This window comes from Camelina sativa, chromosome 10 (assembly GCF_000633955.1).
Source record: "Camelina sativa cultivar DH55 chromosome 10, Cs, whole genome shotgun sequence".
Taxonomy (NCBI): Eukaryota; Viridiplantae; Streptophyta; class Magnoliopsida; order Brassicales; family Brassicaceae; genus Camelina; species Camelina sativa.
This window is the reverse complement of record NC_025694.1, coordinates 190,367-217,078: the sequence shown is the minus strand read 5'-3', so window position 1 is coordinate 217,078 and position 26,712 is coordinate 190,367. Positions and strand designations below refer to the sequence as shown.

The window sequence follows — 26,712 nt, the reverse complement described above, 5'->3', positions numbered from 1 at the left end:
TTTTGTTAGACAAGATCAAAGTGAATCCCCCAGCTCAATAGAAAAATAAAACTGAATCCAATAATGCCGTAGAATTCATTCATATATATCTCACGGAGCTAATGATGACAAATATGCATCTTTCCTCTCTGTCTCTCTAATTCCATTCTATGATGATCGATCAATCGTCCATAAAGCGAGGAGACCAGATGATGGAAACTGAGTTAAAAAGGGAAAAAACAAAACGACACAAGAGTATTTTGAAGAATGGGAATAAGATGTTGTTACCGGCTCTAACTAGATGAATCAAAAGCGGCGAAACCACTCCTTCCTTGTCTCGCATTTAGATTAGATTAGATTTGATGCAGGCATGCAGCACAGCAGCACAGCAGCACAGCAGCAGGGACGGACAAGGTTCATTCATATCTATGTGTATTATTATTCAAAACGGCTGTTCATTGATATCTATGTGTATTATTCAAAACGGCTGCGTACTTGGATGTTAAAACAAACAAAACAAAACAAAAATTACTAGTAGTAAAAATCTGGTTAAATACGTGGAAAGTGGAACAATAAATGCAATATTTGACCAGAGTCAATTCTTTTTTAGTTTTTTGTTTAAAGTCTATTGACCAGTTGAAATATCTGCTGACGTATGATATGTCATTCTTTAATAATGTTATTTGACTGCACCAAAATTAAAAAAAAATAAAAAATAAATGTGGTCTCTATTCCCCAAACTAGCCTCTTCAATAATTTTGACTAGATCTACTAGATAATCTGACGGCTGATATCCATCTCCTGGAAAACACCCCAACCGTCAAGATGCAACGGCTCGTTCTTGGGCCAATAATCCATTTTCTTTCCCCAAATGGATATATATTATTTAAACACCCTCGCACATGCTGGCCCATTAACTCCACTCTATATATATATATATTTTTTTTTTTTTAAATATTTATGTTAGTTACAGATTCGTTTTGGAAATCAAGGAATTTTCATATTTTCCTAATGCTGAAGAAATCAAATTTATAAATCTCACTATTAGCTAGAATATACTAATAAGGTTTATGAGGGCCGCCGGGATCATACGATTTCGTATTGCAAAGATAAAAAGGATGAAAAGGAAAAAATTATAAGAAGAAATTAATGGTATAAAAATTAAACACAAAAAAAAAGGGATTTTAAGTAAAGATACTTTTCCTTTTTATTTTTCTTGGAAAGAGGGGAAAAAAATTAAACTTCGCACAAAAAAAGAAAAAAAGGAAAAAAAAAAGGAACTAATGTGGGTGACGTGGCAGTCATACCCTTGCCTTGGCACACCTCTCCTACGCACATATAAACAGCAGCAGCAGCAGCTGCGTGGAGAGAGAGAGAGAGAGAGTGATTATTGTGGGTGAAGAAGAAAGAATATAATTTTTTTCTAGGGTTTTTTTTTTTGAGATTTAAAGTAAAGAGTTTGAAAAAGAGATTTCGATCAGAATGAGCGGAGACAACGGCGGTGGTGAGAGGCGCAAAGGCTCCGTCAAGTGGTTCGACACCCAGAAGGGCTTCGGTTTCATCACTCCTGACGACGGCAGCGACGATCTCTTCGTTCATCAGTCCTCCATCAGATCTGAGGGTTTCCGTAGCCTCGCTGCGGAAGAATCTGTCGAGTTCGAGGTCGAAACCGACAACAATGGCCGTCCAAAGGCCATAGATGTCTCTGGTCCCGACGGCGCTCCAGTACAAGGCAACAGCGGTGGTGGTTCTTCTGGCGGTCGTGGCGGTTTCGGTGGCGGACGTGGTGGGGGCCGCGGATCTGGTGCTAGCTACGGCGGCGGTGGTGGTGGTTACGGAGGTGGACGAGGCGGTGGCCGTGGAGGCAGCGACTGCTACAAGTGTGGTGAGCCCGGTCACATGGCGAGAGACTGTTCTGAAGGCGGCGGCGGTGGTTACGGAGGNTCGTTCATCAGTCCTCCATCAGATCTGAGGGTTTCCGCAGCCTCGCTGCCGAAGAATCTGTCGAGTTCGAGGTCGAAACCGACAACAATGGCCGTCCCAAGGCCATAGATGTCTCTGGTCCCGACGGCGCTCCCGTCCAAGGCAACAGCGGTGGTGGTTCATCTGGCGGTCGTGGCGGTTTCGGTGGCGGACGTGGTGGAGGCCGCGGATCTGGTGCTAGCTACGGCGGTGGTGGTGGTGGTTACGGAGGTGGACGAGGCGGTGGCCGTGGAGGCAGCGACTGCTACAAGTGTGGTGAGCCCGGTCACATGGCGAGAGACTGTTCTGAAGGCGGCGGCGGTGGTTACGGAGGAGGCGGTGGTTACGGTGGTGGCGGAGGCTACGGAGGAGGAGGTCGTGGAGGAGGCGGAGGCGGTGGAAGCTGCTACAGCTGTGGCGAGTCGGGACATTTCGCCAGGGATTGCACCAGCGGTGGACGTTAAAAGGATCGCCGGTCCGACGGTAGAGAAGAGTGAATCGGTCATCTCTCAAATGTTGATCGGAGGATCTTAGTCTCTCGCCGTGTTCTATCTTTATCTTATTATCCGCTTTTTTGCTTATTATGATGATGGGGTCTCTCTCTGTACTCTGTCCTTCTTAGTTGTTTTTTTTCTCTGGATGGTTTTCGGATTAGTAGGACTTATTTGGTTATGCTCTACTTAATGGTTTTATTATGATGATGGTACTACTTGTGATGGTTGAAATGCTTGCTACTACTGATCTGTTTCAAGTGTTCATATGCAAAACATTATTGTGGTTTTTTCTTTATTTGAATGAATCAAATCGTGAGATCTGATATTTTTTTTTTTTGATGGATGTTGAAGAAAATATTATATGGATAAGAATAAGATCTCTCGTGCCCCATAGAAACAAAATCTATTTTTGCGTATGGATGCATTAAATGGCATTTTAGTTCATGGGCATTGTTTGGAATTTAATATCCGTGCTGCAGGCAGTCTCCATCAGGAGGAGGACTAGTCAATTCTTTATTTTTCAATCTTTTCTTTTTGTATATATAGAGAGGGATGCAATCTTTTCATCTCCTTCTCTAGAGTCTAGGCAGTCAAGAAACACGCCATCGTTTCGTGAAGATAACACACCCGTATTTTTACTGTAGCTGTGGAGACGATTCGGATTGGATAAGTAAAACTAAAAAAGCAGATATGGGAAGATTTTTAGATCTGTGGTTTGTTTGTTGTTACCTTGGAAATCGGAGTGCTCTCAGTCTCTCTCTCTCTCTCAAAGAAAAATAAAAAAACATAAGCATGTTTTGAGGTCCACATACAAAACCCCACGTGCGCACCTCTTAATGGAGGATGTACCAGAAAACCGGTTTAATTTTGGGATTCACTAACCCAGCAAGTTATCGCGGTTCGATTTTGATTTGGTTCTCTTTTTTTTTTTTTTTGGTTTTCAAGTCTCTCTCTCACTCTCTTCGATTGATTTCTCTCCACTGCCGCTCTTTTTAATTTTCTCAAAGTAAAGTTGCTCTCGCTTTACTCATTCAACCATACTTCTACTTTAGAGAGAGAGAGAGAGAGAGAGAGAGTACACATTTTAGAGATGATGATGAATGAAATCCTCTTGTTGATCATTCTGGGTTCTCTTATATCTCTTTCAGGTAATTAGTTTGATTACTTTCAGGTAAATTTGATTACGTTTATTATTTATTTGTTTGGGTTCAGTTCAATAGTTCATAAGGAAACGACTTGTTTTTTTTCTTGATTGGATTGGCAGAAGTTGAGTCGATTTCTTTCAAGATCATAAACCGTTGCCGGAACACGATTTGGCCCGGTTTGCTCTCCGGCGTTAACTCTGCCCCGCTCCCCACTACCGGCTTTCGTCTCTCCCGAGGAAAATCCAAAACCGTCGCTATACCATCTTCATGGTCCGGTCGTCTCTGGGCACGAACCTTGTGTTCCCAAGATCGTACCTCTGGTTCTTTCCTCTGCTTAACCGGCGACTGCGGCTCAGGAAAGGTTGAATGTTCAGGCTCCGGTGCTAAACCACCCGCGACGCTCGCCGAGTTTACTCTCAACGGTACCGGAGGACTAGACTTCTACGACGTCAGCCTCGTCGACGGCTACAACCTCCCCATGCTTATCTTGCCCAAGAAAATCGTGGTGGGAGGCTGCGGAGCCACCGGGTGTCTCGTCGACTTGAACGGCGCGTGTCCCAGAGACCTAAAGCTGGTGGCGCGTGGTAAAAGAAACGGTGTGGCTTGCCGTAGCGCGTGCGAGGCATTCGGCGATCCAAGGTATTGCTGCAGCGACGCGTATGCTACCCCGGACACCTGTCAGCCTTCGGTTTACTCGCTCTTCTTTAAGCACGCGTGCCCGCGAGCCTACAGCTACGCCTACGACGATAAGACCAGCACTTACACTTGCGCCACCGGAGCCGATTACTTCATCATCTTCTGTCCTCCGCCGTATACAAGGTTAGTAGATAAATTGACTCGAGAGATGTTTCTTGTCATTATTACATGTTTTGGAATCTATTATGAGCCACTGTTGATTATTACGGACTCTAGCTAGTTTAGTTACTTGATCGTTATGATTGGATTGGTACTAGTGTATTTTAGATCATTTTCAATGGTTAGTTAGTTTAGACAACTTTTTAGTGTTTTTTATTGAGTGACACTAAAGTTTTATCAGATTAATTTGTTGGCGTTTATAGCGGTAGTCGTAGATTGGAATGAGTGAAACATGTACACCATACATGTAACCATTTGGTGTGAGCANAAGTTGAGTCGATTTCTTTCAAGATCATAAACCGTTGCCGGAACACGATTTGGCCCGGTTTGCTCTCCGGCGTTAACTCTGCCCCGCTCCCCACTACCGGCTTTCGTCTCTCCCGAGGAAAATCCAAAACCGTCGCTATACCATCTTCATGGTCCGGTCGTCTCTGGGCACGAACCTTGTGTTCCCAAGATCGTACCTCTGGTTCTTTCCTCTGCTTAACCGGCGACTGCGGCTCAGGAAAGGTTGAATGTTCAGGCTCCGGTGCTAAACCACCCGCGACGCTCGCCGAGTTTACTCTCAACGGTACCGGAGGACTAGACTTCTACGACGTCAGCCTCGTCGACGGCTACAACCTCCCCATGCTTATCTTGCCCAAGAAAATCGTGGTGGGAGGCTGCGGAGCCACCGGGTGTCTCGTCGACTTGAACGGCGCGTGTCCCAGAGACCTAAAGCTGGTGGCGCGTGGTAAAAGAAACGGTGTGGCTTGCCGTAGCGCGTGCGAGGCATTCGGCGATCCAAGGTATTGCTGCAGCGACGCGTATGCTACCCCGGACACCTGTCAGCCTTCGGTTTACTCGCTCTTCTTTAAGCACGCGTGCCCGCGAGCCTACAGCTACGCCTACGACGATAAGACCAGCACTTACACTTGCGCCACCGGAGCCGATTACTTCATCATCTTCTGTCCTCCGCCGTATACAAGGTTAGTAGATAAATTGACTCGAGAGATGTTTCTTGTCATTATTACATGTTTTGGAATCTATTATGAGCCACTGTTGATTATTACGGACTCTAGCTAGTTTAGTTACTTGATCGTTATGATTGGATTGGTACTAGTGTATTTTAGATCATTTTCAATGGTTAGTTAGTTTAGACAACTTTTTAGTGTTTTTTATTGAGTGACACTAAAGTTTTATCAGATTAATTTGTTGGCGTTTATAGCGGTAGTCGTAGATTGGAATGAGTGAAACATGTACACCATACATGTAACCATTTGGTGTGAGCAAGCATTGATTAAGGGCTTCGTTTGCACCGTTCTAAATCCTGATTTAGTGGTTGGAATAGCTGTTGGATTGTTGCGTTCAAATAAAGATGAAACTGAGGAGCTCTATTATTGACAATGTACATAAGTTTTATTGAGCTTAGCAAATAGCAAGTGTTGATACGGGTGTTCTTTGCAGTGAGAAGCTATTAGGTTCGAGGAAAGATGGGGCAACTCTGCCGCTAGTAAACAAGAGCATGATACATTTGCCGCATCCTCGCAGCAGCTGAGCCGCCTCTGTATTTGTATAAGGTCCTTTTTTACATCGGGTCTGTGGTACACGGCTACTTGCATTTGTCTGTTGAGGTTACTAATTGTTTTCATTTCCTCTTCCTTGTGTAGAAAAATGTCATTACGATAATACCAAGGTAGAAGCAAATTGTAAATCTCCTCTTGTTTTACAGAGTCCTTTCGTTATTCAAAATTTTACCAAAATTGTTGTTCCTGTCATCTGCCCTTTCGTTCAATCATAAGATAGAAGAAATCCATCTTGTGTACTGGTGATTTAAGAAAATGTAAATAACAGTTAAAATAATACTATTGTGATTAACGGATTAAGCCACTAAAATAGTCCCACCAGCCCATTTGCAGGCACGCTCGTCTGCAAAACCAAGGCTATAGCTCTGTACCAAAACTATTCTTCTATACCAGAGTTAAGTTAGTCCCTGCAGTTTGAACAAACACCAAACTAACCCACCTATTATATTGTTCAATTGTCCTTTTCTTGGTCAGCAAAAAAAAAGATTTGCCTTCTATTCTCCCCCGGTAGATTGTTATTCAAACAACGGAGACACAAAACTGGTAAAATTGCTTGTCTGATGCATCAGAAGTGTTATTCATTATTTTTTGGCTGCGAAAAGGCGGGGCACAATGGTCAATATATAAAGAAAAAATGCCCATGTTAGTTTTGTCGTTTAGCTCGGCGAAGTTTATAATCTTGACAAGATTTAGGAGTCAAAGACTCACTCAGTCAGGCTCAGCTCTCAATGGGTTTTATTGGCATGGGTAACGTTCTCTCTCGGAACGACGTCCTATTTTCCCCTCGGAACTATCACATCGTACCTGATCCACCCTGATCTTTGATCTTGTTCTATATCTCCTTCGAACTTATTCGTTCCACCTATTTCTGCCCAAATCCATAATTTTATTACTATTTCTCCATTAACCTTGGTTTAAACGGTTTTGAAATTAAATCCGATTATAAACCCACATAAAACCGGTATAAAATCAATCTATAATCCAAGTAACATATACAACCCGACCCATCATGTTCTTCACTTGAAATCAAAAATCCCTAAATTTGTTTTGTAAAAACCCTAAACGACTAAACGAGAAGAACAAATCATGAACAATTTTGAGGTAAAGAACATTAAATTGTTTCAAAGAATGAGAAGAAAAAGGATATCGAAACCAAAACATATATTCACCAACGCTTAGGCTTAGCTGATAGCTAATCTGGAGTCTACAACGAGTCAAGCTAAAAAAATGTACTCCTTCTCCATGAAGGAGCTCTTGAATCTGCAAACACTGACACGATTCCTGGATATTTTTTTCTGGATCGAGTGCATATTGATCTCTCTGCAAACGGATAAAAGAATATCACAATCTCTCAGCAATTTTGTTTATTTCTTTGGTGGATTTTTCAAAGTCCATCTCTGACTCTCTCTTTCTCTGTTCAGCGTGATTGTGTGGAATTATTTTATAATTTTTGTTATGGATTGTGTGAATGTAAAAACGATTATTGATCTCTCTCTTTCTCTATTTTTTGTGTTGATACAGGGGAGAGTTTAGCTTAACCAACTTTGAGGATGGTCTTTTGTCATCTGCGTATATGGTTAGACTTCTTGTTGATTCTCTACTAATCGCTGGATTGTCGAAAATATATACTTTTATAAACAAAATAATTTTTTTATAGGTATATGTGTATACTTAAAAGTCATTGTTTTGATTATCTGTCTTTTTATGATTATTTGCAGGGTTTTGAAAAGAAGAAAACGAGAGGAAGAAGAAGACAAATCGATTTGGGAATTTCTGATTTTAGAGTTTTTTAGGTTTAGTTTTGTAATTGGATTAAATTTTGGTTTAATCTGGTTAAATGGGTTCATTAGTTGGTTAGTCAAATAGTAAACCAACAGTAAACTATATTAACCGAGATTCATGGGGTAATAGACGATATTTGATATTCCGATGGGATAATAACAATAAAACTATGGATTCGGGTAGAAATAGGTGAAGCGAATAAATTGAAAAGAGATATAAAACAAAGTGAAAGATCGGAGTGGATCTGGTACGATGTGATAGTTCCAAAGGGGAAATAGGACGTTGTTTTCTCTCTCCTAAAGACAGAAAAGAGTTATTCTATGTACTTTGGCATATACTTGCTTGCAGTCTCCCCTAATATCTTCCGGCTGTGTTCCTTCCATGTGTCACTATCTCTGTACATACATCGTCACATTTTTCATACATGATTAATCAACGGTCAAGAGTCAAGACTCAAAATATAGTAGCCGCCTCAGGAACACTTCACTACACCCTTAAATACCCTTAGATAATCCTTTTAATTAGAAAGAAACAAGAGAGACAATTTTTTCTTTTGATTAAATAGAAAGAGGGGTAATTTCTCCTTGGGGCTTGGCGAAAAAAAACTGGAATATCTCAAAGAAATGTGGAGTGTGGAAGTGGAACCCTTAATTACGTGCGTAATGTCACACCAAACAAAATATAATAAAGATAAATAAAATAAAGTTGTTTTTTGTTCACATAGGTCCCACTTATCATCCCCAAAGCTTTGTCATTTTTTAAAAAGGGGCCAATTTTCCACAACTACACGTGCCGTGTTTTAAAAGCCCAATTCAACACGTTCGTTCGTTTGGGTCATCATTATTAGTAAAATAATTTATTACACTCGTCGTCTATGACTCATGGATTTTTCTTGTTTTATGTAACAAATAAATCAAGAAAGATATAATAAGATAACCCCACACGCAAATCACCTACTCGATCATCAAGATTAAAAAATACAGCATTGTCATCAAATCATTTTACACAAACTGCAAAACAATCATTTGTATGAATACAACTTTAAGGTAAACGGACATGAAAATAATGAAGATATATATGGGTTTTTTTGTTCCTATTTCCATTCATCCTTTTTTTTTTTTTTGTAATTTTGTTTTGAATTCTTTAATAATTGCAGAAGAGTAATTTTGTCAGGCATAGAGCCCAGTAAACACTTTAGTACTAAATAAACCAAAATAAAATAAAAGGAACAAAAAAAAAAAACCCCATATCATCACTTCGACCAAATTTAGCTATATCTCTCATCTTTCTTCCCAACAACAAAAAAAAACCTTCACTTTTGCGTTTAGATTCAGATCAAGAACAGTGAGAAAGAACAAGAAGACGAAGAAGAAGAACAATCTCATGGATCTTTCTTCTCCTAGCGGCTCTTCCACTCTCACATTGAGCTTCATAGTTCTGCTCTTAGCTTCCACTGGTATTTAAAATCAAACATTTTAAACTCCTTTCAAAGTTCCATTTTTTTTTTTTTTTTTAGTTTCTCCTCTTTTGTTTCTCCTGTTTACTGATATGGTTTCCGTTTTTAGGTACTTATGGCTCAACATTCACATTCGCTAATCGGTGTGGCTTCACCGTATGGCCTGGAATACTGGCGAATGCTGGCTCTCCTACTCTCTCCACCACCGGCTTCGAGCTCCCTAAAGGCACCTCTCGCTCTCTCCAAGCCCCCACCGGCTGGTCCGGTCGGTTCTGGGCTCGAACTGGTTGCAAGTTCGACGGTTCTGGCTCCGGTGCTTGCACAACCGGAGACTGCGGCTCTAACCAAGTCGAATGCGTCGGACTCGGCGCCGCTCCGCCTGTAACCCTAGCTGAGTTCACCCTAGGCACCTGCGGAGACGATTTCTACGACGTGAGCCTCGTCGACGGTTACAACATCCCGATGATCGTGGAAGTTGCCGGTGGATCTGGGCAGTGCGCTTCTACGGGTTGCACTTCGGATATAAACACGCAGTGCCCTGCAGAGCTGCGTTACGGCGACGGAGACGCTTGTAAAAGCGCGTGTGAAGCGTTCCGGAGTCCGGAGTACTGTTGCAGCGGCGCGTATGCTACACCTTCTACTTGTAGGCCTTCCGTTTACTCGGAGATGTTCAAAGCCGCGTGTCCTCGCTCCTACAGCTACGCCTACGACGATGCTACCAGCACTTTCACTTGCGCCGGTGGTGATTACACCGTCACGTTTTGCCCTTCTTCCCCTAGGTAACTTTCATCATTAATTCTATTTTCTCACATAGTTACTATAATTAGTCTTTTTGATTTCCCACAATTTCTGGTCTTTTTGCCTTCTTTTTTGAGTAAAAATTGAAACTTTTTTATGAGTTAATAATGGGTTTCGTAATAATTAATCTTAGGATCTTCTTTTTATTTTGTTTTATATATCCTACTATAGTGAAAGATTTTTGGGTATATGTTTTTTCTTTGTCGTTGGAAAAGCCGATGTTTGTTTCTCTTCTTTTCATAAACCAATTGTTTTGTTTAAGGCAATAAGATTCTCTTTGTGTTGTCAAAAACCATTAATTTAATTGTTTCAAATCGCAAGTTGAAATATCCAATCACTTTTTTTTGTTTGTAAAACAGTCAGAAGTCGACGAGCTACTCCCCTCCAGTGTCGGACTCGTCGTCGACCTCACAAGGTTCGGATCCTGTGCCCGGTTCGGATACGGGTTACGCGGGTCAGGGTCAACAGACTCAAGGTCAGGTTCAGGGTTCTGTGTACGGGTCTCAGGGAACTGGGTCGGAGATGGGTACGGGAGAGACTATGCTACAGGACGGGTCATGGATGGCTGGTTTGGCCATGGGAGACTCAAGCAGATCAGCCTGCGCTTCACTGGCTATGATACTCGCCGCGTTTACTTTCCCCTTTATTTTCTCGTAGCATCATCGTCTTAATTAGGTTTCTCTGTAGTAGTTTCGTTAGCATTTGCATTTGTTTAGTTTGTCTGTTGATTCTCAATGTTTTTCGCTTCAAGACTGCAACAAATTTGGTGTTTTAGGGTTTTGCATTTCTAGCTTTGTCGTGTGTGCGTGTGTTCTTGTTTCATCTGTCTTTTGAAGATGGTTCATGTTACGAAATTGTGAAATATGTTTTTGTGATATAATGATTTTTTTAGGGTTTAGTCGAGATCTAGAGCGCCAAAGTTAGTACTATATTCCATTTAAGCTAACTTCAAATTTATTGTCTGAATAATGGTAGGTTTGTGTCTTTAATTCCTAGAGAGAGAGTTAAACATTTAAGTTCATGATAATGTCGTCAGAGCCAAGATGGGGCTCACTGATAATGGCTGTGTGATATGAATGATTCCACTTTAGCTTTTTCAAGTTACTTTGCAGGGATTTTATGTTTGATTTGATGTCTCTATATATGTCACAAAATTTATTGTAAAAATAGTTTTCCCACGCCACAAAGTCTCGTCCCTCCTTTTTGACCTGTTGTTTCTTTACTTTTGTCCCCACCACCACCAGTACATTCACTTTGAATATTTGCAAGCTAAAATAAATATTCATTTATATATATATATATTTGTAAAAGTATGATTCCCACCGTAAAATCTTTAATAGATAATCTTAAACAGAGAGGTTAGATTTGGAGCCTAACATGTTTGGTCTCATGGCTTCGAGATAGCGAGAAAGACGTATTAACCGTTTTACCTTGGTATATGATGCCAACTCTATACTCTCCCAAAAAGCCGTCGAAGCTTGAGGTACCATGGTCGTCTGTTGTCGCCTTAACCTCACCGGTCTTCCATTCTATAAGCTTTTGATCGACCATGTCTCCGGCTGGAAGGTTCCTGAATTTATCGTCCGTAAGGCACATTTCGTAACACCCGTATGGATGCAGTGCGGTCCATAGCATTATACCACTCACCGATGGGTGTGAGAATCCATCACGTAACACTTGTTCCAAATAAATCGCCTGAAACCATTACCAAATTTCCGGAAATAACCAAAGCGTTATAGCGTGAATAAGTGACCCTACACATATAATCTTTGTTATGCATGTTCAATTCAACCGGAAATAACCAAAGCGTCATAGCGTGAATAAACCGAACAAAAACCGGATAAAAATTGCGGAGTTACATCAAACAAAAGTAAACCGGAAATAACCAAGTATTTGACCTGAGTGCGGTTGTCGAGGCTGTTGCTGATATCAATCTCTGTGAGCCAGATCGGGAGCTGTAGCGTGGCCAGTTTATCGAGGATGGCTCTCATCAGCGCCACGTTCGGCGTCGTGAAGTGACCCTCGAGCCCGATTATGTCCATCTGTGCGCCGCCGTACCATTGGAGCTCTCTCACCCTCGCGATGTATTCGTCAACCGTCGACCTCTCGTCGCTACAAGTCTCAACCACGTTGAAATCGTTCAGAAACAGAGTCGCCAGCGGGTCAATCTCACGCGCCGCCGCGAAAAACCCGTAGGACGCGTTCTTTCCCAGTCGGCTCTCGTAGAAGTCGAAGTGAAGCATCTCATTGCTCACGTCCCAGTGCACGAACTCTCCTCTGTACCGAGTCATTAGACTCCTGATACGCCGGTTAACAGCCGACCGGAGATCTTCTCCGGTTAGGTTACGAACCCAGTTGGGAGTGTATTTGCGATCTTCCCAGAAGATGTTGTGGCCGCGAGCGATGATTCTGTTGGCTCTGACGAAACTCATCATCTGATCAGCGAATGTGTAGTTGAGCTTGCCTTGATCGGGCTCCGTCGCGTACCATTTCAGCTCGTTCTCAAACACCGTAGCGTCGAATCTTTTGACGAACCACTCCTACAAAAAAGAAAAACAGTATCCGTTTCAAGAAACAGAGAGGTTTCAAAAAATGTCTGATACAGAGGAGTGAATGGCTTACTTGGTAAGGAATGTTTCCGAGGATAGTTTTGGAGATGGCAGATCCAATGGGGAAGTCTTTAGAGATCTGCTCTACTGTCACCGCCGCTCCTTCAACGCTCCCTCCGTTTTCGTCGGACACGTGAATCGTCACCGCTCGTTTTCTCACCTGAAATATTTAAGGGAACCCACATAAAGAATCATGTCGGCCGTTTCCGATTTTCATGGTAGAAAATTACTAGTGTAAATTTACGGTATTAATGAAGTTATCTTGGCTGTTCCTCCATTGTTCTTGCGTGAAGGGCTGAAGAGAGGCACTCGCCACTTGTAACTGCACTTTACCATCGTCGTCTGATGCCTGCACTAACCAGACACTTGATTGTGATCATCTAATCTAATCACATGTTTTGATGATAGATAGAATCTAGGATCTACCTCAAAGAAGAGGATGGATAGGTTAGAAGGAGAATTAAGAAGGAAGCCGCCTTTGAGGAAAGACCAGCAACCATGTTTTGCAGACACAGAACCGACGCAGTTTAAAGTGGTGTTGTCTGTTCTCAGCCTTGCTCTTACACGAGCTGATGCAGCACCAGCCTCTATCTTCACCCAAACTGTTGTTCATCAGTCTCAAATCAGTCAGATTCATTCATATATGCTAACGTACTTATGCTACTGTAGCGAAAGAATGAAATGCTTAACTGGAGAAGCAATAGATGGTGTTCTGCGTGAGATTGTGCAATATGTAAGCTGGTGTGTAACGAGCACCAACGCCTGTAAGAGTGTCTCTCCCTGAGACGGAAGGTCTTTTGTCCTTGAGCATTCCTCCATTGTAAAGTGGCTTCTCTGCTTCTGCTTTGCACTGCTCATAATCGTTGAAATTCACTTTCATTATATGTGTATATACTTTCTATTCGTTATATCTATGTGCACTTTTTATATGTATATATCTTGTGAAACTGAAAATAGTTTCTTTTGTGATAAAAGGTGAAATTGAAATAGTTTATCAGAGCTTTAAACCTCTGTATAGGCAGTGGAGTCGTAGAAAGGTCCATCTGTACACGAAGAATACCAAACATCACCAAGCTTAAATCTTGTATCTGTATAGTAAATGCAATAATATACTTGTATGTGTACCATATGATGAAGAAGCAAGAGTATTGAAGGCGGTGAAGAGAGAAAGGGCCCAGAAGATGAAAGCATACATCGAAGAATGTTGCTTGATTCAAAACAAAAACACAAAATCTTGAGATAGAGAAAGGAAAACAAGAGAAATTAGGTGGGATGAAACCAAGTGCCCTGATATGGTTGGATGGGTGGTTAGGCCATTCTCTATTTGGGAGAGTTTTCATTCAGAGAGGGAACAACATGTCAGAACACACTGAACCTATTGAGTGAGTTCACGTGATGATGTTGTTATACGCGAAGTTGGTTTTGTATCATGTGAAGTCGTGCGTTTATGTATATAAAGAGCTACTAGTGTGCCACGGGTTGATGCTTTGGTAACAAGTTTTCTACCCTATTCGGGTACCATTTTGGCTATGAATGGCTGTAGTTTTCGGGATACCTTTTTAGTTTCTAGTTTTTTTTTTTTTTGGTTTTTAGTTTTTTTGCCATACATTTGAATTAGTCTTGGATTTATTTATTTCCTTGAAAACTCAAGTTATATGGATTCTATGTGAAAATCATCTTTGAACGGTAAACAAAGCAAAACTATATAACTAGTTAAAATCACCGTTCAAGTTTCTAATAAGGTCATAAAAAAAACAAAACCAAAAAAGTGTTATACAATATAATATACACCATTGAAGGCCTTAAGTTGTCTTTTGTGGGTGTGTTGTCTATGTGAAAAGAAAACTCTCACGCTTGCAAAATGCAATCACACGCTCAAGCTCACGCCACGCCACGTTCTTTAAGAATAAGTAGGACCATCTCACCTTGCATGCGACGTATGGGCTTTAATAAGATTCATTGGGTTCAGAAAAGTCTATTATCATTGGGCTTCGAAGAAAGCCCGTTTCAATATCTCTGAGGGTTTGTGATTATTGTTTTTTTTTTATTCTTCCTCAAATTTCATTTTTGTATAATGCATACTACGAAACTATATACTACTAATAGTTTTGATGCCGATGAAGATAATTTATACAGTATTAATCATCTTTGAACGGTAAAATACTAAACAAATTAAAAATTGTAAAATTTGTGGTGGCGGCGAGATCCTGATTGAATCATCTTCGCTTCGCCGCTTGGGCGGTGGTCGTCGTCATCGTTACTAGTTACATCGTCTCTAACTAGTTACTGTGATTAATTTTTTTTTTTTTTTTTTTTTTTAAAGAAAAGAGAAAAATGCAAAATCGAGTATCGTCGTCTTCTGCTTCCTTCTCTACTATCTAACTCAGGCGGAGCTAATTTTCTCTCACTCTTTGGACGACCATGGCGGCGGATGACGGCGACCCCTCCAAATTCGCTGCAATTTACGACTCATCCTCTCCGTCGCACCCTCTTCTCTCAAAACCCTCCACGTCGGCTCTCGATTCTCCGCGTCGAAGTGATCCCGAGTCCGACCCAACTCAGTTCCTTCAGATCTCATACAATTTTGGCCCCAGACCTTTCAAGGACATCCCTTTCCTACTTCTCTTCGATCTTCTCGTCCTCTCCACCTTTGCTTTTGGTATCTTCTCCGTATTCCACAGAAACAGCGATTACGGGAGCTCCTCTTCCTTCACCTACGATTTCACCTCTAGCTCCTGCGTCAAAAATTCCACCTTTGCGAATAATAATGCCTACTGGGCTTCTTCGACTGTCATGTACGGTTTGCTTTCTTCGTCTGATTCAGTCTTTGAGAAGAATTTGATCTGGACCCTTGTTGTAACGCTCATTTTAAGCGCGCCCTTTTGTTTTAGTGTCCTTCTTTTGCTCAAACACTACACTAAGCAGATCGTTTATGCTTGTTTGCCTCTCTTTGTCCTCTTTCCCATCTTTTTCAATGTCTATTGGTTTGTCGCTTGTACTCTTAGCTCTTCTTGTAGTCACTCCCTCCCTCTAGCTTACAGAATACTTGTCCTAGTCTTCCTTTTCTTAGTCATCGGGATCATTGTCTGGATCATAGTAGCTAATTGGCACAGAATTGAGCTCACCATCCAAATCATCGGTGTTGCATCCGATGCCTTGTCCAAAAACTTGAAGCTTTTTCTTGTCTTGCCATTGCTCACTCTCGGGTTAGTGGTGTACTATGCACCCATTGTGGTGTTCTTGGTGTTTGCAAGGTTTAATGGCAAGTTTGTGCCGCGGGAGCTGGATGGTGATTACTTTTGTGAGTGGCAGGAGGATTCTTGGGTTCCTGCGTATTACGCGCTTGCCATTTTGACGATGCTCTGGTCTCTTGCTGTAATGGTAGAAATGCAAGTGTATGTGATAAGTGGAGCTATTGCTCAGTGGTATTTCTCCAAGGAAGACTCAATCCCTAAAAAATGCATTCGGAGTTCTTTGAGGTGATTCGCTGCCACATCATTGTCTCTTTTATTCTTGTTGTCAATGATTTTGCTGTGCACTTTTTCTTACAGTCAACGGTGCTCTTAGTTCGAATATATGCTTGTGTGATCTCGGGAGTTCCTTGCTTTGAGGTTTCTTAGTTGTGTTTTTTCTCGTAAAGTATACTTCTTGGTTCAGTCCTCACATCGAAAGTATTCAGTGATTGTAGGTCATGGTATTCATAGTCTAGGCTTTTTATGGAAATGGATACAATACATGTGTTGGAATTCATCATCTTATCTTGTTTGCTACTTTAAATGTGAAAAGTTTCGATAAACAGTCAGTGGTATTTTCTGAAGGAGATTATAGTCAAATTTGCACTAGTCTCCAAAACCCTGTTTTGTTTCTCTTAAAGCATGTGTGATTCTTACTCTCTTTTTTTCATAATTCTAACTCTTTCAGGAACGCATTTGGTCAATCCTTTGGTACAATATGTGTATCAGGACTTCTCATCTGCATTGTTCGTGTGGTCCGGGCAATTGTGGACAATGCAAGAGAAGAGAACCCACAAGGCATAGTGAATTTGGTGCTCCGTTGCTGCGCAAACGCATTACTCGGAGCACTAGACTATCTCAACAAGTTCACCATCAACTTTGCAGCAATAACAGGCGAAGCCTATTGCACCTCTGCGAAAATGACTTACGAGCTATTAAGACGCAACCTACTGTCAGCTGTTTTTGTTGAAACAGTGTCCACCAGAATCCTAACCGGAATAGTCTCTGTCCTCTCAGCCGCATATGCAGTCGCAGTAAGTATTATTAGCATCTGCTTCTCACCAACCAAACATATACTAGAATAATAGTGTTAATATAGTTTTTTTGGGGTATGATGATGATGGGGAAAAGCAGACATGGGCAGTTCTGAGAGGAGTGAGCAACCTGGGAAAAGATTCGTACTTGGTGGCTATACTGGCATGGGTCGTACTGATAGTGATCTTGGCGTTCTTTGTACATGTTCTAGACGATGTGATAGACACAATATATGTATGTTACGCGATAGATCGAGACAAAGGGGATGTATGTAAGCAGGAAGTTCACGAGGTATATGTTCACTTGCCAATCAGCAGAAGCACAAGATCGTCTCTGATCCCAAATGCACTTAATGCATAGGATAACATGACAGGATCCAACAGTACTGCTTGTTGTATTTGTTTTTTTTCTGTCTTTTTTTTTTTACACACTATTGTAAATTCTCCTGAGTAGAGAGAGTGAATCTGGTGGAATTGTGTTCTTGGTTGCGGTTTATATTGACGTTTTTGTAGAGTTATTGGGGGTAATCTTGAATAAGATTAGGAATTTATACTTTTTTTTTTATCCGTGAGGCGGGCGGTATGGTTTCTGTATGTTTTATTTATTTAGAAAATATCAACTTTGTTTTTGGCAATTTATCAAAAAGAACCAATGTAAAATAATGTGGTGGCGAAAATAAAATAAAGGGAAAATAGTGGGGGGGTGTGAAAGGATAAAGAAAGAAATAAAAGGGCTGTATTTAAAGAGAAGCTCACAACAAGAAAAGAAAAGAGATTACCCAAAAATCTAAATCTTATTAGACAAAAGGTTCCTTCCTTCCTTCCTGACTTTCTCTCTACGACAAATTTTGGAAAGCTCTTTGGACGACGACGACGACGACGACGACACAATGGTTCTCGAGGTGATTATTTCGAATTCCTTTTTGTTTATCTCTCCTCGATTTCTTCTGCTTGATCTTTTGATGTTGGGTTTGCTTAAATTTTGATCTTGTTGCGTAGGCGACTATGATATGCATCGACAACTCGGAGTGGATGCGAAACGGAGATTACTCTCCGTGTAGGTTACAGGCTCAGACGGAAGCTGTTAATCTTCTTTGCGGGGCTAAAACCCAGGTTTGTATATATATATATATATTAATGCATCTAACTTTTTGGATTCGATTTATTAGGGTTTTGTTTTTGGGTTTGCCTCTTGAGATTTTGATTTTAAGGGATTTTTCTCGTTTTGCAGTCCAATCCGGAGAATACGGTGGGGATTTTGACTATGGCTGGCAAAGGAGTTCGAGTTTTGACTACTCCTACCTCTGATCTTGGCAAAATCTTGGCCTGTATGCACGGTATGTCTTTGTAATCTTCTTCTAAGAACCATTAATTAATTAATTAATTTGTCATCTAGGAACCATTGGAGTTTAATCCTACTTGCTCCATCTTTTTCAGGCCTTGATGTTGGGGGTGAGATCAACTTAACTGCGGCCATCCAGATTGCTCAGCTTGCTCTTAAACATCGCCAAAACAAGAATCAACGCCAGCGGATTATTGTTTTTGCTGGAAGGTAACTCACTTTCTTTCTTGTTTGCACGCTGACTGGCTAGTTTTTGTATTTAGTTTATCTGATGTTTTTGTGTTGTGCTTTTTAGCCCTATCAAGTATGAAAAGAAGGCCCTCGAAATAGTTGGCAAAAGGCTCAAGAAGAATAGTGTCTCTCTTGACATTGTCAATTTTGGGGAAGATGACGATGAGGAAAAGCCTCAGAAGCTCGAGGCCCTCCTTTCTGCTGTCAATAATAATGATGGTAGCCACATTGTTCATGTTCCATCTGGAGCTAATGCTCTCTCTGATGTGCTCCTCAGGTACCATCCTCTTTCTTCTTCTTTTGTTTTTCTTTTTTTACTCTACTTTTCTAGTTTAGGTTGCCATTGCATGTGGTTTGGTGTGTTTTGAACTCTGATGTCTGGCCTTTTATCAATACTGCAAAATTTGGCTGTTGCATCAATCAATTAAGAACATTGATTTTATCTGGTTAGATTATTTAGACCGGTGTTATTACCGCGGCTGTCTGTGACTGAAATTTTATTCTTGGTGTGTTGACTATTTAATTTTCTTTCAGCACCCCTGTATTCACGGGTGATGAGGGTGCAAGTGGGTATGTTTCTGCGGCAGCTGCTGCAGCTGCAGCAGGTGGGGACTTTGACTTTGGTGTGGACCCAAATATTGATCCAGAGCTTGCTCTTGCCCTTCGGATCTCCATGGAGGAGGAGAGAGCAAGACAAGAGGCTGCTGCTAAGAAGACCGCCGATGAGGCAGGTCAGAAGGACAAAGATGGGGACACAGCCTCTGCCTCACAGGAGACAGTTGCCAGGACCACTGAGAAGAACGCTGAACCAATGGTTAGTTGTTACTCATTTTGTACGCTTTTATGTTTCTATAGTGTGTGTAGCATTCTTACATAGCCACAGGTGGAGAAAGTGTTTATCATACAACCTTTTTTAACTATCAAAGATTTTGTCGCAGGATGAGGACAGTGCGTTGCTAGATCAGGCAATTGCTATGTCTGTAGGTGATGTTAACATGTCAGAAGCGGCTGATGAGGACCAGGATCTGGCTTTAGGTAAGTATAGCTGTGTGGTACTAGTGTAATCATGGCAATTAGAAGATAAAACGGATACCTTGCTTTGCTTGAGTTGATGAAAGAGCCTTATATTTTGTCTTGATCCATGTGCAGCTCTGCAAATGTCGATGAGTGGGGAAGAGTCAAGTGAAGCTACAGGTGCTGGAAACCTCTTGGGAGATCAAGCCTTCATATCGTCTGTGCTCTCATCGGTAAGCTTTACTTGAACTAATGAGTCATCATAATAGTTTGGATTTTGAAAGAGAATAGTATAGTTTTGGTCCTAAGTGTTTGTGAACATGCACAGCTTCCAGGAGTGGATCCAAATGATCCAGCGGTGAAAGCGCTGCTAGCGTCTCTGCCAGATGAAACAAAGGTGCGGCTTTGTTGTTGTTTTTTTTTCTTTTCTTAATTTGGTAAAGAAGGTTCTGATATTGAAAATAAAATTTTGGTTGAAATGGCAGCGGAATGAGGAGGAAGAGAGCAGTAGCAAAGGTGAGGATGAGAAGAAGAAGTAAGCACGGAAGGAGCTGAAGACGTTTCATGCTGGCTCTCTCTCTCTCTCTCTATAAAAGAAAATAACTCCTCTTGTTTCTTTGGTTTGATAGAAGATTGGGAACTGAGTTTTTAAATTAATCTCTCTGCAGTGTGACCTTTGTTTTATCACCTCTCGCTTTCTCGCTTTCTCTATGATGTTGTTGTTATTGTCTACTTCCGTCTAAGTCTAATTGGGCTTTGGGTCAATGGGCTCTTAGAAAGTAAGCCCATCAGTTTCCGATTGGAGTTAGAAAGTGGGCAGTAAAATCGGATTTTAATGGGAATTTTCATCAGAAGTATGTATGTATGGGCTCTGTTGTAAACTCTAAACAGGCTCTTTAGAGGGAATGAAAGTGGGAAACAAGCATAAACACTTCCTTCTCCAATAAATAAATAAAAAAAAAGTAATTTACTCTTAAATCTACTCTTCCATCTTTTATCAGTTATATTCGGTTATGTGTGCACTCGGCTATTAAACTTTCGCATATAATAACAAGTATGGTAATTGCAAACTGTAAATTTGATCATTGACATATATATAAACTACGCAAGTGGAAGTGCTAAATTTATTTTCAATAGAAAATGGAATGGAACTATCAAGTAGACAATTGCGACCGTTAAAGACTTTTTTGGGGGAAACTTGGTGACAAAATTTCTTTCTTCCCTTTTAGAGTAAAAAAAGGGAAAGACAAAACCAAAAAAAAAAAAAGAGTTGTAAGACTCACAAGTCACAACTATAACATTAAGAAAAGAGGAAAAATTAGTAGAAGCTTCTATTGCATCTACCTAACACCTTTGAAAAAGTCGTTTTTTAATAATTTATATATATTATATATTTTAAAAGAAAAAAAAGAAAAAAAAGCAATTAGAAAGGAAGAAGAGGCAGGTGCGTCTGTCTTGTTCACTTGTGTGGTCACCTTTTGTCCTTTTCCCCTTTTTCCTTATCTTCAGTTCTCACCACTCTCTTCCTCCCTCTCCCATCTCTTTCATCTCCCAAATATCCTATGTAATTTTTTAATCTCTCTTTTAACTTTCAAAATATAACACTGCCACGGTAAAACTGTAAATCCCGATACTCGAAACTATGAAACTAGTATATTGGATTATATTTGTATTATCAAGAAAAAAAACATTTTTGGGATTTGAGATGAGAACGTACGTGTTAAACAGGGTTTGGTAGCGTTGAGGCGAGGAGATCTACAAACATGCATGTTTAACACCGATTTTACCAAACATCTTACGATAGAACATTAATGTTTTACTTTACGAGTCCCTCTTTCTAATTTCAAGCATGTGGCTACATTCAATGAAACTATCTTTGTACATATTGATATGCATGCATGTGTGTGTAGTGTGTATATATATGTATGCTTGTTACGCATGTGTGTATTTGAGATGCATTCATGTATGCATATGTGGGATCGCAAGTGGACAAAAGATGAGAAAAGGTTGGTATATAGGTTGGTAGGGAGATGGTTAGTGAGAAATAAATTGAGTTTGGTAGAAGAAAGGGTCCATTGGTTGTTGCTTCCTTCATTTATGGTTTTTAGTTTTTTCTTTCCTCTTATATATATCTAACATTAAGTTTCCCCCTACCTTCTCTCTTTTAATTATCTACTTGTGCCAAATTAATTACAAACCTCACTTTCCACTTGTCATTAAACATTTGAATTCCACGTTCTTCCTAGATCTTTTAATTANGAGTCCCTCTTTCTAATTTCAAGCATGTGGCTACATTCAATGAAACTATCTTGTACATATTGATATGCATGCATGTGTGTATATCAGTATATATATGTATGCTTGTTACGCATGTGTGTATTTGAGATGCATTCATGTATGCATATGTGGGATCGCAAGTGGACAAAAGATGAGAAAAGGTTGGTATATAGGTTGGTAGGGAGATGGTTAGTGAGAAATAAATTGAGTTTGGTAGAAGAAAGGGTCCATTGGTTGTTGCTTCCTTCATTTATGGTTTTTAGTTTTTTCTTTCCTCTTATATATATCTAACATTAAGTTTCCCCCTACCTTCTCTCTTTTAATTATCTACTTGTGCCAAATTAATTACAAACCTCACTTTCCACTTGTCATTAAACATTTGAATTCCACGTTCTTCCTAGATCTTTTAATTATAGAGATTATAACAAGATATCATCTCCTTATAATCTAAGTATTATGTGATGAAGCATCTTGCCATACTTATAACATTTTCTCCTTATATGGCTTATCTCCAACATTGGATAATGAGTTTTTCAGGCAACAAACCTCTTATCTCATGCATTGACTAATCTCAGTAGCATAAAATTATCATTAGGCCACGGTTTCGAAATATTCTCATTAAATAGAGATCTCTATATCGGCTTAACATTTCAAATTATTAAATATAAACTCTTCCCTATTTTTCTATGGAAAATTCATCACGGATCGATCTGTCTATATAAAAATTATCTTTTGCAATGAAGTTTCATAATTTGTAAAAAAAAAATATTCTATATATTAAATTCAACAGTGAAGTTTTTTTTTTTCACATACAAAGTGAAGATTTTACCTTCTCTAGGCAAAAGTTTTGTACAGTTACGCCTAAAAAAAAAATGAAATTATTTCATCTCCAAGCTTCGAAAACCCAAAAGAGAAGTGGTCGTCTCTTTCTTCGCCAACCCTAAAAAATCGAATCCATTGCTCATGATGTCAGTACCCTTGATGATACTCCCGCTGCTACCTCCAACTACATCGCATCTCATTCTTCCGCATCTGCACTCCATGCCGTTTACCATACCTAAGCTGCACTTGAAACAACGTGGCGTTGTTGACTTCCCGCGTCCCACTAAGCCTTGACGGCGATCAACATCATCAGGAAGACTGATTCTGAGCTCAAGATTCAAATCTGGGAACTTCTCTGCAACTGGGCACTCGTTTTTCTCCTCTTTGAACGTAAGCATTGAGATTTTCTCTGACTTTCCCGGAAAAGTACTTACAGTTTCCTGGAACGTTTCGACCTTTGGAGCAGAAGTGAAGGAGATATTAATGGTGTTACTCGTAACTGGTTCTACTTGTGTAGGTTTAGAATCTTGAGAAGCTGATGATTCTTGGATTGGTCTATGAGTTGTTGGATCAATCCCTCTGTTTATAAGCTTCCTTCTTATATGTGTGTTCCAGTAGTTCTTAATTTCGTTATCTGTTCTTCCTGGTAATCTCCCGGCAATAAGAGACCATCTATATATATCAACAATTGAATCTCGTTAGACTTGGAAATTGATTAAACGTACCATACATATGTAGATAAGTCCATATATATATAGAGAGACTTATAATTAATTAAGGTGTATACTCACTTGTTGCCAAGAAGGCTATGGAGCTTGATGATGAGTTCGTCCTCTTCCTCGGTGAAGTTTCCACGCTTAAGGTCAGGCCGGAGATAGTTGATCCACCGGAGACGGCAGCTTTTACCACACCGAAGAAGTCCAGCGGCTTTGGGAAGAGATCGCCAGCAGCCTTCGCCATGAGCTTTAATATAAGCTATGAGCCTCTCGTCCTCTTCTTTCGTCCATGCTCCTTTGTTTGTGTGAGCTTTCTCACAACACGGTGACCTTCCCATTCCTTTTTTTTTTTTTCTTGTGGTATATCTAGAGATCTTATTTCTTGATGTACTGATACAAAATCTTATATATAGACAATATGATCAAATTCTTCTTGTTATTTTATATATATTGGGGATTGGCTTTTATTGATGAGGGTTTTGGCTAGCTAAAAGGGAATAAAGGGATTAAGTTGTTTTTTTTTTGTCTAGTGGAAGAGGATTGAAGCATTTGGTGGGGCACTTGGATTTTGGGGTTTGGTTGAATGTTCAAAGCTTTGGTGTATAGTTTATATAGGGTTTTGACTTAAAGCTAGACAAGGATATACATATATATACACACACATATATATTGCTTCTAGATGATAGGGGAGGAGAGAGAAAGAGAGTTGAACTTGTAATTGCTTCTAGATGTGAGTTGGTGGGATGGATTTGAATGAGTAGTGTATGGTGGCCTTTCGTTTTGGTACAATAAGTGAGAAGCTTGACATATATGGCATCATGGTCTTTTGAGAAAGCTATGACATTTTTAAAAAATCATGACAACAATTTTATATTTATCGCTTAGAAATGTTTATAATCAAAGAAATGTCATGTTCATATATACAGACATACAGTAATCGCTACAGTGTATACATAATATGAAATTATCTACCAACTTTGTGTTACGTTGATCTCTTCCTTTTTACATTATGCGAATTTCTTTTAGTGTGTACAAAATAAGCTAGTTTTGAAGATATAAATATATATATGTCAATTCGACGGTGTTTATATTTAATGACAGACAAATGGATCTTTAACTTCTACCCATTTAATTATACAACTAGTAAATTTGTTTTTATTTATTTATTTGCAACTCGTAGGTACTCGCATGACGTTTGCAATAAGACTAGTAGGAAAGAAAACAAACAAAAAAATTAAAAAAAAGTTACCGCATATGTAGAAAACCTGAAATTCAGTATAACCTAAAGTTTGTCAATGGCTTTTACCGCCAGATATATATTGGTCACAAACAAAAATTTGGTCTAACTAAAGAAAGATGATACTTATAAAAATTTGGTAGCAGCAATAATGAAGAAGAGGGATAAATTTAAGTTGTGGAGGTAGGTGGTAAAGTTAATGAGTGTTTTTGGACAAGTGCAGGTCAACTATAGCCTCTATAGTAAGATTTGTACTAGTCAACAGTCTTTTCTCTAATATATAGACTGCACTGGATTTAAATATTGATTTTTCTTTTTCCTAATCAATAATAAATATATCTAAGATCTAAACCCGAATACACACAATCACTCGCTAATTAAACAAAGCATTATCAAATAACTAATTATATGTGTGGACATCGTAACTTATATACATGATTTTCAACTAATTTCTATCAGATGACTAGCACTTCATGTTTAAAATATGTGTGTGTGATGATGCTCATGTTTCTTTAATATTTTGAGTATAAAAACAATACAACAAGAACCACCAAGACAAATACATATATATATATATATATATATATAAATATGAGAAACTATCTAAATAAAAGAATGTGCCTTCTAGAACCTTGAATTAATATTTCTGGTTTTCTCTAACCAACTTCTTATTAGTATTAGAGACTTGAAAAACTAAGACTTAACAGATATTTTTTGGGACAATGTTAACACTTTTATCTGGACAGCTGTATCGGATCTATTAATTTTGTATAGTAGTATATTTTTAGAATACGATAGATAGCACTATAAGGTCATTAGCAATGGCAGTTTGGCTGTTCTAACCTAATAAATTAATAAATTTATTGAATAATGTGTTTAGAACATATTTTTTGGTCTTAAATAAGAACAGATTTTAGGAGTGTTCTTTGTTTACGTGGCATGACGAGAATGATTGAGATTTTGGTCTTAAATAAAAATAATAACAATTTTTGGTCTTAAATAAAAATGTTTGTGTGTTTTAATAAATTAGGTAATATGTTTGTTTTTTTTTTATAAAAATTTGGTATTGTATTTTGAATTTTAGTATAAATTTTTTAAGTTTGCAATTTAAATGTTATTTTTTAAAGTTTTTATAATTGTAATATGTTTAATATTATTATATTATTAAATCTTATGATCTTAAAAATATTCTCCCAATAACCAACTTCTTAACAAAAGATCTAAACTACTGATCTTATATTATTTTCATAATATTTTTATTCTAAAAACACCTAAAACTGTTCCCAGATGCCCTAATAATCATACATGTTGTTGTAATTTCGTATGCCAAAAAAGAATTTGAACAACGAAATTCACAAATAATTATTATGAGAGAATATATAAAATATAGAGTATCTATTGTTCATGTTAAAGAAAAAGTTGGAACTACATTGTGAAATTTGGTAAGTTAGGTGGAAAAAAATGTGAGCAGAAACGAAAATAAATAAATGGTTTAATTGAAAAAGATGAAAAAAACGAAAAAGAGAGAGAGTAGTTGCATTTCAATTTGTTTAATAATCTATTGGTATACAATCAATCACTCACCTCATGCATGATGATGGATGGCTCTCTTCTAGAAGCGTTAGGTTCCCTCAGCTACAGGCCAAGATTCTTCAAATCAGCACCAAAAGTTAAATTCATTTACTTATGAATTAAAATAAAACCACAAGTTACTTTTTCATCACGTTCATTAATTATTTAACCTTGATTAATTGAATTCTAACTCTTTTTTTTTTTTTTTAATTCTTTCAACTAAATTAAAAGACTAATTCGTAGTTTTGTTTTACGAAAGATCGAGCGCATAAACACTATTAATATATGCGAAGCGTTATTTATCAAACCTCATGGGAATAGTTGTTATGGTGAATGATTCTTTCTGTTGTTTATCTTTCTTACTTATCTTAGAATAATAAATATATGAGTTTAACACTAATGGTATTGTAAATGACGTGGAAGAAATAGCGATGTGGCGATGATATAACAATTTGTTTTTTTGTGTGTCAAATAGTATATAATAGAAGCGCTATAAGAATAATAATTTAGTGTAGTGATTATTATTATTATTATTTTTTTCATTTCAAATATATTTTAATAAAGAATTAATTGGAGTACAAAGTGGGAT

At 39.0% G+C, this 26,712-nt stretch overlaps 7 protein-coding genes across 9 annotated transcripts; 5 read left to right on the top strand and 2 right to left on the bottom strand.

Moving 5' to 3' along the window:
* LOC104716149 (cold shock protein 2-like) lies at positions 1,348 to 2,729 on the top strand. 2 transcript variants are annotated; one of them, XM_010433511.2, is made up of 2 exons: positions 1,348 to 1,592; positions 1,946 to 2,729. In XM_010433511.2, exons 1-2 carry the CDS (start codon positions 1,462 to 1,464, stop codon positions 2,403 to 2,405), a joined length of 591 nt encoding a protein of 196 aa, XP_010431813.1. In that variant the 5' UTR covers positions 1,348 to 1,461; the 3' UTR covers positions 2,406 to 2,729. The 2 variants fall into 2 exon arrangements, with proteins under 2 accessions (XP_010431813.1, XP_010431814.1); XM_010433512.2 differs by having other exon boundaries at positions 1,348 to 1,837; positions 2,065 to 2,729.
* On the top strand, positions 2,849 to 5,994 carry LOC104716148 (thaumatin-like protein 1b). Its single transcript, XM_010433507.2, has 3 exons — positions 2,849 to 3,583; positions 3,700 to 4,399; positions 5,882 to 5,994. The coding sequence occupies exons 1-3, from the start codon at positions 3,526 to 3,528 to the stop codon at positions 5,970 to 5,972; spliced, it is 849 nt and encodes a 282-aa protein (XP_010431809.1). The 5' UTR covers positions 2,849 to 3,525; the 3' UTR covers positions 5,973 to 5,994.
* LOC104716147 (thaumatin-like protein 1) lies at positions 8,815 to 10,939 on the top strand. Its single transcript, XM_010433506.1, has 3 exons — positions 8,815 to 9,238; positions 9,348 to 10,017; positions 10,396 to 10,939. The coding sequence occupies exons 1-3, from the start codon at positions 9,166 to 9,168 to the stop codon at positions 10,691 to 10,693; spliced, it is 1,041 nt and encodes a 346-aa protein (XP_010431808.1). The 5' UTR covers positions 8,815 to 9,165; the 3' UTR covers positions 10,694 to 10,939.
* LOC104716145 (anti-sigma-I factor RsgI6-like) lies at positions 11,307 to 14,046 on the bottom strand. Its single transcript, XM_010433505.2, has 8 exons — positions 13,771 to 14,046; positions 13,654 to 13,688; positions 13,336 to 13,495; positions 13,072 to 13,247; positions 12,890 to 12,994; positions 12,659 to 12,805; positions 11,935 to 12,576; positions 11,307 to 11,731 (listed from the first exon to the last, which is right to left on the bottom strand). Exons 1-8 carry the CDS (start codon positions 13,838 to 13,840, stop codon positions 11,396 to 11,398), a joined length of 1,671 nt encoding a protein of 556 aa, XP_010431807.1. The 5' UTR covers positions 13,841 to 14,046; the 3' UTR covers positions 11,307 to 11,395.
* On the top strand, positions 14,809 to 17,477 carry LOC104716144 (CTL-like protein DDB_G0288717). Of its 2 annotated transcripts, none has more exons than XM_010433503.2 (3): positions 14,809 to 16,124; positions 16,567 to 16,912; positions 17,010 to 17,477. In XM_010433503.2, exons 1-3 carry the CDS (start codon positions 15,067 to 15,069, stop codon positions 17,271 to 17,273), a joined length of 1,668 nt encoding a protein of 555 aa, XP_010431805.1. In that variant the 5' UTR covers positions 14,809 to 15,066; the 3' UTR covers positions 17,274 to 17,477. The 2 variants fall into 2 exon arrangements, with proteins under 2 accessions (XP_010431805.1, XP_010431806.1); XM_010433504.2 differs by having other exon boundaries at positions 14,814 to 16,124; positions 17,013 to 17,477.
* Positions 17,674 to 20,430, top strand: LOC104716143 (26S proteasome non-ATPase regulatory subunit 4 homolog). The gene is made up of 10 exons (XM_010433502.2): positions 17,674 to 17,814; positions 17,912 to 18,025; positions 18,144 to 18,249; positions 18,350 to 18,464; positions 18,550 to 18,762; positions 19,020 to 19,299; positions 19,424 to 19,520; positions 19,635 to 19,732; positions 19,828 to 19,896; positions 19,985 to 20,430. Exons 1-10 carry the CDS (start codon positions 17,803 to 17,805, stop codon positions 20,036 to 20,038), a joined length of 1,158 nt encoding a protein of 385 aa, XP_010431804.1. The 5' UTR covers positions 17,674 to 17,802; the 3' UTR covers positions 20,039 to 20,430.
* LOC104716142 (transcription repressor MYB4-like) lies at positions 22,538 to 25,594 on the bottom strand. Its single transcript, XM_010433501.2, has 2 exons — positions 23,390 to 25,594; positions 22,538 to 23,270 (listed from the first exon to the last, which is right to left on the bottom strand). The coding sequence occupies exons 1-2, from the start codon at positions 23,650 to 23,652 to the stop codon at positions 22,655 to 22,657; spliced, it is 879 nt and encodes a 292-aa protein (XP_010431803.1). The 5' UTR covers positions 23,653 to 25,594; the 3' UTR covers positions 22,538 to 22,654.